The sequence below is a fragment of the Thamnophis sirtalis genome, unplaced genomic scaffold (genome assembly GCF_051295495.1).
Source record: "Thamnophis sirtalis isolate CommonGarterSnake01/CBP01778 unplaced genomic scaffold, rThaSir2_p1.2 scaffold_13, whole genome shotgun sequence".
Lineage (NCBI taxonomy): Eukaryota > Metazoa > Chordata > Lepidosauria > Squamata > Natricidae > Thamnophis > Thamnophis sirtalis.
This window is the reverse complement of record NW_028261393.1, coordinates 1,875,814-1,890,500: the sequence shown is the minus strand read 5'-3', so window position 1 is coordinate 1,890,500 and position 14,687 is coordinate 1,875,814. Positions and strand designations below refer to the sequence as shown.

At 49.8% G+C, this 14,687-nt stretch overlaps 1 protein-coding gene across 1 annotated transcript; it reads right to left on the bottom strand.

Moving 5' to 3' along the window:
• Positions 1-2,452: 2,452 nt before the first annotated feature.
• On the bottom strand, positions 2,453-5,338 carry SNRPD2 (small nuclear ribonucleoprotein D2 polypeptide). The gene is made up of 3 exons (XM_087727467.1): positions 5,242-5,338; positions 4,049-4,228; positions 2,453-2,880 (listed from the first exon to the last, which is right to left on the bottom strand). Coding segments are annotated over exons 1-3 (357 nt in total). The 5' UTR covers positions 5,244-5,338; the 3' UTR covers positions 2,453-2,705.
• Positions 5,339-14,687: the final 9,349 nt, after the last annotated feature.

The window sequence follows — 14,687 nt, the reverse complement described above, 5'->3', positions numbered from 1 at the left end:
TGAAGTCTACAAGTCTTAAAGTTGCCAAGGTTGGATACCGCTGTTCTACCACTATAGCAAACCCTGTTACTGATCTCATCATTGTGCAAAGTAAAGACAACAATGTGTGTGTCACTTCCAGAAATGCAGGGTGGAAATACTTCTCCATATTTCTATCTTCGTTCCTCCATGTGTGATGAAAAGACTGTAGGGGCACCTCAACCAGACTCCTGCCAAGACCCTTCTAGAAAAGTCATCTGTCCCCATACAGGATTTCTCCCCATGGGACCATAGGATTTTTGCTCGATGTATCCAGCTAAGTTGTTCCCTGGGAGATAATGGATATTTTAAATGTGTTTTTAATGCAATGGGGATGTCCCAAAAGACATAACCAATGGATGCATGAAGTGGTAAAAAGATCTGATATCAGAGCAATATGAAGACGCTTTCAGAGGCTGGGGAAGAATGAACATTGCACCGAGCTTGGGCGGAATAAAAGGGCCTAAGGAGTGAGCTCTCGCTAACCCTCTGTTGGGTGGAAAAGGCGCTTATGTCAGGACAGACAACACACTGTGGAAAAGGAAGTAGGAAAAAATATCAGGGAATTGCGGGACCTTGAGGAATTCTAGTATAAATTGCTTTTTTTCCTCTTACCCACACATTCATACTGAAGAAAAGCTTTAACCTTCAATTTGGGTACAAATATTGTATTCTTACAACACGTCAAATCTTAAATCTTTTATGGTTTTAAATTTATGTCAGTTTTGTTTTTCATTGCTATCCAACTCCAACTGACTTTTGTGACTATGTGTTAGGGTTAAATTAACAGGTTATCATTTGTGTTAAATGTATGATACGGTGACATCAGACTTCATACCAGACATAATAAATCTGTTCTCCACCAAGCCCATGCGTATACTTGCTTACAGAATCAAAAACTCACATCAGTTGCTTTATTGCAAACAAGAAGTCACTTATTAAATCTGTGTTGCAGAAGATACGTAGTAATCACACTCTGTGTGTGTGTGTGTGTGTGTGTGTGTGTGTGTGTGAGAGAGAGAGAGAGAGAGAGAGAGAGAGAGAGGGAGGGAGGGAGGGAGGGAGGGAGGGAGGGAGGGAGGGAGGGAGAGCTCGCTCCAGATTTAAACCAGAGATCTTCAAACTTGGCAACTTTAAGACTTGTGGGCTTCGACTCCCAGAATTCTCCAGCATGCTGGCTAGAGAATTCTGGAAGTTGAAGTCCACAAGTCTTAAAGTTGCCAAGTTTGAAGATCTCTGGTTTAAATCCTTAGCCTTTTGAGTGAATTGATTTTTACCATTTCCCTCCCTTGAGAGTTAGACAAATCCGCTTGGTATTTATAATATAATATATTTGTAATATAATTATTCCATTTTAGACTATTTCTTGCCTCACCACTTTCACTCCTTAAAACAGGGGTGTGAAACTCAAGGTTCCTGGGATGGATCTGGCCCGTGATGTGTTCGGATCTGGGCTGCAGGGCCGTCCTGGGAACGTAAAGGTCCAGCCCGCATCGCTTTGGCCGGTCTACCCAGTGCGAAGAGGAAATATGCCAGCAGCTTAGGGAGAGGTGTTAAGCTGGCCATGCCCACCCAGTCGTCTTCGCCCCACAAGGTCAACCACAGCCCTGATGCGCGGTGAAATTGAGTTTGACGTCCCTGCCTCAAAGCTAGATATTTGGGGTCAGGATTAGGATAGTTTTTTTTTCCTGTTGGTGTTAGGGTTTGATCAGGGGTGTGATCCGAGGTGGCGCAGTGGGTAGGGTGCAGTACTGCAGCCACTTCAGCTGACTGTGATCTGCAGTTCGGCTGTTCAAATCTCACCGGCTCAAGGTTTACTCAGCCTTCCATCCTTCCGAGGTGGGTGAAATGAGGACCCAGATTGTGGGGGCGATATGCTGCTTAGAGAGGGCTGAAAGCCCTATGAAGCGGTATATAAGTCTAACTGCTATTGCTATTGCTATTGTGATGGTATTTAATGGAAAATGCTGGAATTAGAAAATAGATCCCCTCCTTTCCTTCCCAGAGATGGTATTTAAAAAAATCATTTTAAGGAGGCAAGAAGAGGGCATTCGCAGGATTAAAAATACTTATTTTCTTTGAATCAAAACACATGTAGGCATGCATCTCAAACCTCTGGACAGAAAACTCTGGTTCCACTCAGCAAGAGACATCTGGTTGCAAAAATACTCTTCATTTGGCTTGATCCAAGAATTTTTTAAGTATGCTGCCTAACCAAGTAATGAAGACATAAGAAGGCCAAAAGACTTGCCCTGTCAGAAATGTGATAAAATTGTACTGCCTCCAAGTACAAATAAGTTTTATCTAACATCTAATCATTGAACCGCACCAGATGGGAGAAACTCAGTTATTCATAAATAGAACTCTCCAACGTCATGAAATACTGGGCAGAAGCGCCTGCACCAGCCTGCACCAAAACACAAAAGCAATCCAACAAATTCAACAAAATGTTTATTCTGTAAAAAAAAAGGAAAATCAAAGCACCCACATGGAACATACTGAGGTGACGAGGGAATTTCATCTGTCAGCACGTGAGGGAGCTGCACACTTGTGACACAAGAAACATCTGAAGAGCAGTTGACTATTTCCCCGCCTTAAAACTAAAGGCAAACGGATTCCAGTCTTTTGAGATGACCTTAAACGTGCCATCTTGACATCGGCAGGCTGGTGAGCCACCTTGGCCTCTTTTACTTGCCAGCAATAAGGGGATTCCTCAGCACTACAATGACCGAATCTCCTCGCAGGAACATCTTCGAGATGTAACGGTCTTTGTTGACCGGCTTGGATTTCTTCTTGCCTTTCCCACTCTTGGGCACCTCGGTCCACATCTCCTTGACGTTCTCCAACACCATGTTGCAGTGCCTGGGGATGGAAGGAAGTGCCTGGTGTTACACAGAGACAAGATTCCCTGGGGCGGCTTCTGGCAAATCCCCAACAACCCTGGAAGAGGTTCCGAGAGAGGTAGATCCCCACAGAATTCAAGGCTAAAAAAAATATTCCGATCTGAAAATGGAACTTTGAACCTGCTGCACAAGATGTTTATATACTGGTGTTTATATACTACCTGCTGGCAGCTACTTAAAGGAGTTATGAGCTTTTCTTGGGAATTCATGATAAACGTATTATTGCAGTCCATAGGAATCCCATCCGAGCCCAGGAAAAGCCCCTCTTCTTTAAAGCAGGGGTCTCCAACCTTGGCAACTTTAAGACTTATGGACTTCAATTTCCAGAATTCCGCAGGATTCCTTTGCTGGCTGAGGAATTCTGAGAGTTGAAGTCTACAGGATTTAAAGTTGCCAAGGTTGGAGACCCCTGATTTAAGGAGCCACTGAGAGTTGTGTACTGGCTATTCTGGGGAAAAGCACCTTTACTTCTCGGGATCCCCGCATACAGACAGTCGACTTACAACAACAACAGAGCCCAAAATTTCCATTGCTAAGGAAGTCAAGTGGTAAAGTGAGTTGTGCTCCCTTTTTATGGCCTCTTTTGCCACGGTTAAGTGAATTAGTTGTAGTTGTTAAACGAATCATGTTGTAGCTAAGCAAATCTGGGTTCCTCCAATGACTTTGCTTGTCGGAAGTCAACTGGGAAGGTACAATTGGTGAACACGTGGCCCTGGGGCAGTGCAACTGTCGTAAGTACTCGCCAGTTGCCAAGCACCCAAATTCTGATTCAAATTCTGACCACGGGATGCTGCAATGGTCATAAGAGTGAAAAACAGTCGTAAGTCACTTTTTCCATTGTAATTTTGCCATTGTAACTTCAAATGGTCATTAAACAAATGGTTGTAAGTTGACCCCTAATTCAGTGTTGGGAATGCTCCCTGGGAATGCTGGCTGGGGAATTCTGGGAGTTGAAGTCCAGACATCTTCAAGTTGCCAAGTTTGGGAAACACTGCCCTAGTTCAGCTCGTTCTGAATAAGAAACCTTAAATGAACCAGAAGACTCCAGAATTGCTTCACTAAAAATATAAACAAATCCCACAGATAATCTTCTGACGGATTGGAGGCATGCCGAGGTGAGAGCCTACCTATCAAAGGCCTTGACACGTCCCAGAAGCTTCTTGTTATTGCGACAATTGATGAGCACCTGGGTGTTATTTTTAACGGATTGTGTGAGCACCGACAGAGGCCCTGTGTTGAATTCCTCCTCCTCCCGCTTTTGCAGTTCTTCGGGGGTCATCTCACTTTTGGGCTTGTTTAAGAGGCTCCTAAAAAAAAAGGAAAAGAAAGGAAAATAAATACATAATGTTAGATTTTGGGGTTATGTCCTAACTTAAACCTTTAGGTCAGGCCTGGGGTTAGATTGTAATCCGTCCCCACCCGAATGAATGAATGTTGTGTTTTATTTTTAATTATGTATTGTTATATGTTTTACTGTTTGTGTTCCCCCCCCCCCATGGATTGTAAGCCGCCCTGAGTCCCCCCAGGGAAAAGGGCGGCCTATAAATAAACTTTCCTATTCCTATTCCTATTCCTTTAATTGGACGAAAATAAGCTCTCTTAGTAGCCCCATATTTCTTTTTTACAAAGTATTTTAACAAATTATTGAGTGGGAATTCAGTAGATAAATCACGTCTCCTGTTCGGACCATCACCATGAGGGGGAACGAAAGGCAAAGTCTCCTATTCATTTCTCCTAATAATTCTGCAACAGAAAAGCACCGACTCCTATTCTGCACTAATTTAGAACAATTACCATCACGATGCTGTGTGTGTAAATCAGTGTTTCTCAACCTTGGTGACTTTAAGTTCTGTGGACTTCAACTCCCAGAATCCCCCAGCCAGCACAGCTGGCTGGGGGATTCTGGGAGTTGAAGTCCACAGGACTTAAAGTTGCCAAGGTTGAGAAACACTGGTGTAAATCACCAGACTACAAATATAAACCTGTTATTCAGAATATAACAGAAAGTTATTACTGCTATTCGCCTACTTAGAGAGTCACTGCTCTCCAGTTTCCAACTACAAAGATACACACTCATTTTATATCTGGGGGGGGGGCATAAAGCGAGAGGAGGGGCTCCTTCCCTACTCCAGGAGGGAGCGTTCTTTCGAGAGGGGCGCCTATTCCAAGATTTACGGTAAGGGCCGAGAAGCAGCTTCTATAGACATTTTTACACGCGCAGAAAACACACAAACACACACACACACAGAGACAACCCCATTTTCCTCCCCCCCCAACCTCCGTCCAGCGCCCCCTCATCTCTCCCTCCCGCCTTCCTCACATGACGCCGCTGTGATGGATCCGCCGCTCGTTTGAGAAACGACTCCGGCGCGGTGAGAAAAGAACACTTTCCGCTTCCGGGCTAAACAGAGGGCGCGCATGCGTGAATGCAAACGGGAGAGAAAGAGAGAGAGAGAAGGAGAGGGTTAGGCTCACCCTGGCGGTCGCTGCAGCAACGGCGACGGCGAGCCCAGCGGGTCAAAACAAAAAACAAAACAAAACCCGACACGCAATGGGTTTTTTTTTCTACCGCGCATGCGCCGGAGGGATCTGTTTATCTGGGGGTCTTGCTGAGGCGAAGTGGGGAGCGCGAAGGGTCCACGCGGGAAAACAAGAGGCGGAATGGAAAATAGCTTGCTTTTTTTTTTTACTTCATTTGCTCCCATCCTGGCTGAAACTGACTGGACTGATTTGCAAACAACAACAACCCTGCGCTGTAGGCCCTCAGGGTCTTATGAGAAACCCAGGACTGAGTGGGGTTTTCCAACCTGGGCCTCCTCAGGCCTTAAGTCTTTGGGGCCAAGAACCAAAGCCTCAAGCAACTGTGTCCCTCCCCTCCACCTCCTCCCCGCCCCCCAGTCAAATTAGCCCTCCCCCCCCCTCCATGGCTCATGGGGAGATCGATGAATTATTTATGGCACATTTATTGCCTAAGATGACGTAACAGGAGTCTCCCTCTGCCGGTTTTTCCCCCCAACAACCACAACCCTGCGAGGTGGGCCTGGGCCGAAGGAAAAGCACCAGCTAAAAAAAAAGCCAGCCGGCTACTTTCCCCACGCCCCGAGGGAGGATTCGAACTCAGGGCCTCGAAAGTCCCCAGGCCCAGCAACTTCCCTGGGATGCTGGACTAGCTGAAGAAGCCGCCTTGTCGACAGAATGGCCCTTTCGATGGACCCCCCCACCCCAAACCAATCCTGGATGGAGACCCCAGCCTGGTGGCTTCTCTCTCTCTCTCTTCCCTTCGGTTCTTCCTTCTCTTCAAGTCCAGTTCTGCATTTCCACTCTCGGATGTCGGGGAGGAGACGCTGGCTTGGGAAAGAGGGGCCTGACCCCCTGCTACCCCCACCCCACTTTGAGAAAAAAACGAGGAAGCCGGAGCTGATCTACTAATGCCGTGGAAGGATCTTTTCAACACAGCAACTGAAGAGCGATTTGAGGTTTCTATTGGGGGTTTCTTTAAGCTCACTGTTTGGTTGATGTTTACAAATAACTCGAGGCCGCAGGAACCCAGGTTTTCCATTCCTAAGTGAAAGACAGTTCAGAGGACTTTGTTCCCTGTTTACAACTTTTCTTGACACAGTTGTTAAGTGGATCACTGCAGTGGTTAAGTTAGTAACATGGTTGTTAAGTGAATCTGGCTTCCCCTTTGGCTATGCTAGTCAGAAGGTTGCAGAAGGGGATCGCGTGACCTCGGGACACCGCAACCGTCATAAATATGAACCAATTGCCAAGCGCCTGAATTTTGATCTTGTGACCCATAGGGATGCTGCAACGGTCATAAGTGTGAAACATGGTCCTAATTCACTTTTTTCTCCAATGCTGTTGTTACTTTGAAACAGAGGTGGGTTACTCCTGGTTCAGCCCGGATCGGGCGAACGGGTAGTAACGGTGGTGGGGAGCGCCCGCACGAGCGAACCAGTAGTACGAAAAATTGAAACCCACCACTGCTTTGAACAGTGACTAAATGAACTGTTATAAGGTGAGGACTACCTGTACAACTTTTCTCATTTGCTTTTTTTAAAGAATATGGGATGGTGCAGAAGAAGCTTTTCTGGCCTCAAAACCTAAATGGGCCAGGCCTGATTAGAACCTGGCCAAAAGACCCTCGGAAGGGTTGAAAACCTGGAGTGGGAAAATTGAGAAAACAGTCCATAAAAAGGCCATAGCAAATGTTCCTTCCCTGTGTTGCGCAGAAATGACGTGTGTAACTTGTCACTAAGAGTCAGGTTGAACTCAGGGACAACTCTTGTCTTTTTCAGCTGTCAGTGCACACAATACGTTGTCATTTTAAAATAAACAGAGTTGCCAAAACATTTGCCAGGCATAGAAACCATAAACAGGTAGGCAGGGATTATCCATTGGGCTGGAACGCAGCGAAAGAAAATAGTTTGTATTCATCCTTAAGCACAAACGAAGGGACTCTGGGAAAAAAAAAAAAAGATGGGATGAGAGTGAGGAATCTGACCTTAAAGCCAGGATTTTGGCCATCTGGGGCTCGAGGGGTGTAGAAAACAATATCTATCTGCATTCTTCATATTATGCATAATCCTTGAGTTACAACAGTTCATATACTGACCTTTCGAAGTCACAGCAGCACTGAAAAAAGTGAATTATGACTGTTTTAAATAATTACGACTGTTACAGTTTCCCCACAGTCACATAATCAAAATTCAGATGCTTGGCAGCTGACTCATACTTATTCAATACAATACAATAGCAGAGTTGGAAGGGACCTTGGAGGTCTTCTAGTCCAACCCCCTGCCTAGGCAGGAAACCTTATACCGTTTTAGACAAATGGCTATCCAACATCTTCTTAAAAACTTCCAGTGTTTGGGCATTCACAACTTTTGGAGGGAAATTGTTCCACTGCTTAATTGTTCTAACTGTCAGGAAATTATTCCTCAGTTCTAGGTTGCTTCTCTCCTTGATTAGTTTCCACCCATTGCTTCTGGTTCTACCCTCAGGTGCTTTGGAGAATAGCTCGACTCCCTCTTCTTTGGGGCAACCCCTGAGATATTGGAAGACTGCTATCCTGTCTCCCCTGGTCCTTCTTCTCATCAAACTAGACATACCCAGTTCCTGCAACCATTCCTCATATGTTTTAGTCTCCAGTCCTCTAATCCTCTTTGTTGCTCTTCTCTGCACTCTTTCTAGAGTCTCCACATCTTTTCTACATCGTGGCAACCAAAACTGGATGCAGGATTCCAGGTATGGCCTCATCAAGGCATTATAAAGTGGTATTAACACATGATCTTGATTCTCTCCTTCTGTTGATGCAGCCTAGAGCTGTGTTGGCTTTTTTGGCAGCTGCTGCCCATGGCTGGCTCCTATTTCAATGTTTGTCCACTAGGACTCCAAGATCCCCCTCACAGTTACTACTATTGAGCAAGGTACCACCTATACTGTACCTGTGCATTTTTGTTTTCCTTGCCTAAATGTAGAACCTGACTCTTTTCACCGTTGAATTTCATTTTATTAGATAGTGCCCAATGTTCAGGTTTGCGACAGTTGTGATGGTTATGACGGTTGCAATGCCCCTGGGATCAACCTTTTGCTATCTTCTGACAAGCGAAATCAATGGGGAAACCAGAAACTTGTACCATCCCAATCAAATGGTTTTTCCGTTTATTGAAAACTCCCATTGTTGCAGCCCCCACAACCTCTGGAGGCAAACTATTCCACGGAGTTGTTGTTCTCAGTGTCAGAAAATTTTCTCCCTAGTTCTAGGTTGGATCACTCCTGGATAAGTTTCCATCCATTCCTCCTTGTCTTGTCCTCTGGTGCTTTGGGGAATAAATCAATCCCTCCTCTTCTCTATGACAGCCGCTTAAGTGACGGAAGAATATTTACAGAAATCAGGCTCAAATAGACTAGCCTAAGTTGTGAATGTCTTGTTTGGAAGAGAAAAATAAATTCGGAGGAGCTTAATAGTCACATTTCTGGTTTACACATTTTTAATCAAAGGCAGGAACCATTGAAATTGTTAGGCACCAGTCAAGATTGGGGGTATTTGTCTTTTGACTCTCCCAGCAATTCTAAAAACACCGGAAGGGCCAGTGAATTTAAGTGAGAGTAACTAATATACTGGTAGTTCGAAAAGGATTTCACTCCTATTAAATAAGGCAGCCTTACCCAATTAACCCAGTGGAGCATTTTGCCTCTGGAAGTTGTGGCCCCTCCATCATCCCTGGAGGTTTTAAAGAAGAGATCGGACAGGCCTTCGTCTGGAATGGTAGAAGGTCTCCTGCTTGAGCAAGGGGTTGGACTAGAAGACCTCCAAGGACTCTGTTATTCTGTTATTCTATAATCCTAAAACATTTAATAATTGATGGAGCGGCTTCCCTCCAGAAGTTGTGGAGGTTTTTTAAGAAGCATTTGTCTGAAATGATGGTACAGGGTCTCCTGATTAAGCAGGGGGTTCGACTATGTCCCTTCGGTAACTGAGAGAAAGGGGCCGAGTTATTTTCCAAAGCCCCCCGAAGGCCAGGCAAGGAGTAATGGATGGAAACTGACCAAGGAGAGATTCAACCTAGAAATAAGGAGGGATTTTCTGACAGTGAGAACAATCAACCCGTGGAAGAGAAGCTGTGGGAGCTCCATCCCTGGAGGCTTTCAAGAAGAGACAGGAAAACTATTTGTTCGAAATGGTTTAGGATTCCCTGCCTGAGCAGGGGGTTGGACTAGAGCAGTGTTTTTCAACCACTGTGCCGCGGCACACTAGTGTGCCGTGACATAGTGTAAGGTGTGCCGTGGGAGAATTACTTTATATATAGTCAATATAGGCACAGAGTTATTTTTTTTTAACATTTTCTAATGGTGGTGTGCCTCGTGATTTTTTTCATGAAAAAAGTGTGCCTTTGCACAAAAAAGGTTGAAAAACACTGGACTAGAGGACCTCCTGGGCCCCTTTCCAACTCTTATTCTGTAAGATGAGACCAAGTGGGCTTTTTCAAGGGGTCCAAGGAGGAATCCCACGGTGGCCTCTTGTGGACAGTGGTCAGATAGCAGTTAGACTTATATACCGCTTCATAGGGCTTTCAGCCCTCTCTAAGCGGTTTTACAGAGTCAGCATATCGCCCCCAACAACAATCCGAGCCCCTCCCAGAATTTCCCCTTCCTATATTCCCCTTGGCCCCCCTTTCTGGAATTCTGCAACCCCAAAACAAAGCCTCTCCCCTCACCACCACCACCTCGACCACCAGTTGTATCCTTGAATGTTTTGGTTGGTTGGAAAGGATGGGGATTGTAGTCCAGCAGTGCAGAGGGCGCCCGGTTGGGGAAGGAAGGCAGCCGTCAAAGAGAGGGGAGGAGGTGCAAAGCAGGTTCCTGGCTGCCCCCGGAGACCGGTTGGCTTCGCCTTATCCTACACTCGGGAGGAGGGATGGTTAGCGGGCGGGGGTCTCTCCCCCCCTCCCAATAAATCCAGCCTTAAGCCGCCTCCAGCGAGAAGGAGCTGCCGCTTCCCATCGCGGAAAGGCTGTGGGAGCCGGAGAACGGAGCGGCCGCCTCCTTCGCCCGCCAGGGGGCGCCTTCGCACAACCGGTCCGCCGTCCGAGATGCTCGCCGGGGCAGGACCGGGGAGAGCGCCCGCCCGTTGAACAGGTGTCTGCGGGACCAGCGGGCGACGGCCGGAGCGAGCCTCCTTTCGCCTCGCCAAAAGCCCTCCGGGCCCGCTGGACTGCAAACGCCATCCTCCGCCCACGGCCGATTGAGGCTGCGGGATTTGGAGCCGGCTCGGGACCCTGGGATAGTCCCCATCGCCCGCTCGCACTCCCGTCTGATGCGGAGGCTTTGGGAAGCCGCGGCTCACTTCCTAGACTTTAATTCGGATTGTCCCATTCGAAGTACATAGAAACTTGGCGGCCGGTTTTTGGGGCGGGGGAGGTGGGAGTAGAGAAAGCAAAGGAGCCCCAACCAGCTGCATTCATATGGGGGGTGGGGGGGGGTCTTCTTTCCTCGCCTCCCCTTTTCCACCCGATCCTCTTCTGGATTTACGCGGGGCGCAAGTCTCGGCGCCAAACCGCGCGCAGGGCAGCTTAATCCGGAGTCCCCTCCCTTGCGTGGCGCTGCAGGCTCCGAAGTGTCCCCCCCCCCCGCGCACTCGGCGGCATCCATCCCCAGGTGTATCCTCCCAGGCTCCCACCTGCCCAAAGAAACCGGATCGGCGCCGCTTTGCAGCAGCTCTGCGCGGCCAAGCTGCTGCGCTGAATCCGGCCTCCCCCCCGCTCTCGCCCCCACCCCCAGCCCAGCCGGAGCTCCCATCCGCAGCCGCGGGGGGGCACCCTCGTCCCAGCCAAGTGCCCGCAAATGAGGGGGCAGAGCCCCCCGGGCGCCGGAGTGGCAGCTTTGCGCCCAATGGCCGCGCGGCTCCGCCGAAGGAGGCGTGCCAAAGAGTCCCGATCCTGGCTGGCTGGAGGGGGAGGGGGCTCCTCCGGGGTGGGAGGGGGAGCCAATGGCGCGGGCGGGGGAGGGGCGGTGGGAGTAGCCTGGAGGGGAGTGGGCTTCTGGGCGGGGGGCCGGAGGAGCGCGGGCGGAGAGAGCGCAGGGAGAGCACCGCCGAGCCCAGCAGCCGGACCCGGGCAAAGGAGCCAAGGGAAGGGAGCGGAGAGAGAGCCAGAGAGCCGGCCAGCCATGGAGAATGGGCTGCAGGGACCCAGGTAAAGCCGACGGGAAAGCTCCCGCGGCGGGTTCCGCGCGTGGGGCTGCTACATCCTTTGCAAGGACGGGCAGGATGCGCCAGCGGAGCCCGGTCCGGCTCCTCAGAGGGCAGAAGAGGCCGGGGGCTTGGGTGGGCGGCTGGGTTTCTGCAGGGGTCTCCGGACCCCCGAGACAGAGGTGGGGCGAGGGGATGGAGGGGCTCGTGGGGGTGGGGAGGGGGCAGACTTGCAGAGTCGGCAAATTCTTCGACCCCTTTGCCCCCCTCCCCACGGTCGGTCGAGATTTCCAGCGAGCGCGACTTGCAATTCGCCCCCCTCTTTCCTCCCCCCTCTTGCACAGAAGACCCTTCCTCATTCTCCAAACTGGTCCCCTTCTTCTTCCAGGTACCCCGGGAAAGTATTTGGGGAAGGGTCTCGGCATCCCCCGGTGCCTGAGATCCTTTGGAATGTGGATCTGAGTAGAGGCACGGTGGGGGGGGCGTCATTGGGAGGGGGACAATCATTATTTGGCCATTGCAAAAAAATAATATTTTAAATAAATTGGCCGGTTTGTCATTGAACCCACAAAGCACTTCTGGGTCTGCCTGTAGTTCTGCAGAAGGGAGGGAGGGAATGTCTTCTGGGCTGCAAGGAGATCTGTTAGATTACAGTAGGGATCTTGCCAAGGGTTTTATCAGCAATTGGAGAAAAGAGGGGAGGAGAGCCCCTGTTCAGCTGCCTGCCGTAACTGCGAGGAGCCGGTCAGATCCCAAAGGCGGACTTTTCCCACTGTCCTGGTTGCGATTCAACCTCCCTATACATCTTGTTTACAGTAAGGCAGACTTCCTATCATGGCCTCTCGCCTGCTGCCTTTCGACCCCAGATGGGTTCTTTAATCGAGTGGATTAGAAGGGGGAGGGGGCGCAGGGAATCCGCCAGAGGGAGGGGGAGCAGCGGTTTCAGGAAAAACTATTCCCCCCCCCCAAAATCTCTGCTTGGATAGTTTTGCAGCATTCTCCAGTTGTGTGAATGTGTGAGTGAATGACATATATATTGTATGTGTTTGTCTGCATCTGTGTCTATGAGGATAAATAGATAGAATGATAGACAGATAGAATGATAGATAAATAGATAGATAGATAGATAGATAGATAGATAGATAGATAGATAGATAGATAGATAGATAGAAGAGCTAGAGATATATTTATATATTCAAATTCAAAGGCAAAGGAATATGAATTCATATTCCAAGGGGAAACAATTAACCATAAGGGAACAAGAGCGCACAGCTTGCAAACGGCAGGATTTTTTGGTACAGTAAGGTTGTGGAGAAACTGACCCAGCCGATTCCTACATGCCACCTATCGTGACCGTCATATTGTACACCAGCAGAAATGTTTGTGAGTGGCGCAAAGTAGCCCGTTTCGTGGTCATGTTTAGGAATGTTGGCTTTGCCACCAGCTTTTACACCCGCAAAAGCTTGGCGGCTGGAAGTTGGGAGTCGCCAAGGCAATTGGGGGGAAGGTGGGGGGGGGGCTTCTGGGATCGACCTGCATTGTCAGGAGTGTTCTCTCTGCACCCTGAATTTGAGAGAAGATCTCAAAGCTTTGAAAGAGAGAGAAAAAAAAGAAGTCTTGAAGCCACACCTGCAGACCTGGCTCCCGTCGCCTGTGGGAGCCAAGGTGATCAGGATGTAGGTCAAATCTATTTGGATCTTCCCGAAACTGGGTCATGAAGAGGGCTTAAGGGGCGGCAGGAGACTTTGGGGGTCAGAAAGAAGTGGGAACCCCCCCACCCCTTCTACCTGGTGTGTGCTTTCCACCTTGCTGCGAGGAATTGGGGTACAGATTGGGTGGGTGCAATTAGGGCTTCGCCTGGCCGATTGGGAAGGGGGGGAAAGCGTGTGCCCACAGGAGCATCTCGTTGCCCCCGAAGGGGTGTGCTGCCCTGCTCCTCGGCCACGGTTCCTGGGCTGCAGAATTTGCCGCACTGGCTATTCCGTGGCGGCTCTTGGCCCCTCTCTGCCCGGGGAGGACAAACCTGGCACCTTGCCACCCGTCCGGGGCATCCGGCCAAGGCAGACTTCACTTCGCCCCTCCTCTCTCTCCCTCTTTTGAAACGCTCCTCGCTCCTAGCCTATAAGCGTTTTAGTCTCTCGCGGAACCTGGCTGAGATGAGCCGGGAGAGCCGACGGCGGTGGGGCGGAGGTGTGCATCAGCCCTAACCATGACGGACTAACTCAGGGATGTCCTGGTCGAAGTATCAAAGGTAAGGCCAAGCTTTGATGATGCCGCACAAGAGTTTGAGGAACATTTTGGGGCTGCTCCTCGGCAAGAAGGGTGGTGGCCGGGATGATTCAGTCCAGTTTGAATCCAGAGCCGATCTCTCCGATCGCCAATCCTGGCTGCTTTTCCAAGATCCTGAGCCATTCCTGCCCACCAAGGAGCAGCTCCTGCCCTCACCAGGAGGGAACCTTCTGGGGGGACTCCGGAGACTTTCGCCCGAAGGAGAAGCTTCCTTGGCAACTTTGCAAGGAGGAGTGTGAGCCTTGGTGTGTTTCCGGCCCCTGCCTCAGTCTGGCGAACCCCTGCAGCCTCTGGGACTGGTGGCTCGGGATGCCCACGGCTGTGCCCAGCCAGGGATGGCAACTTCTAGGAAGTTATTTGAGCTAGGGAGGAGGGAGCCTTTTAAAACCCCTTGCCGGGCAAACCCTCCCCATCATCCTAATCCGTTGCTTCCGGATTGGGCTGTCTCTTCTGCATAACATCCCTGGCACTGCTCCGGGTTCTCCCCCACGGCATCGCTGGCACCCTCTGGCGGCTGCTTCTCGCTGACTCTCGCTTTCTGCTTCGGCTCTTTCCCTTCCGCAGGCATCTCGACTGGCTGCTGTCCCAAGCCAGCCTCCTCCTCCTCCTCCTCCTCCTCGCACATGTCCTTCCTCTCCCCAGCCGTTGCCGTTGGCTGTTTTCCTCCTCCGGGCAGGGAAGCCGGTGGCCGTCGCGTGCCGGAGGATGAACACATGACAGGTCTTGTGTACATCACGTGTTCCCGGCTCCGTGCCAGGCCGTGACGCGGTGGTGGGTGGAGGTAG

What these genes read in the sequence shown, in the direction of transcription:
- SNRPD2 (XM_087727467.1), bottom strand. An exon ending in CGTGTCAAGGCCTTTGATAG is followed by an intron (nt 2,881 to 4,048) that starts GTAGGCTCTCAC and finishes TTCCATCCCCAG; the next exon opens with GCACTGCAACATGGTGTTGG.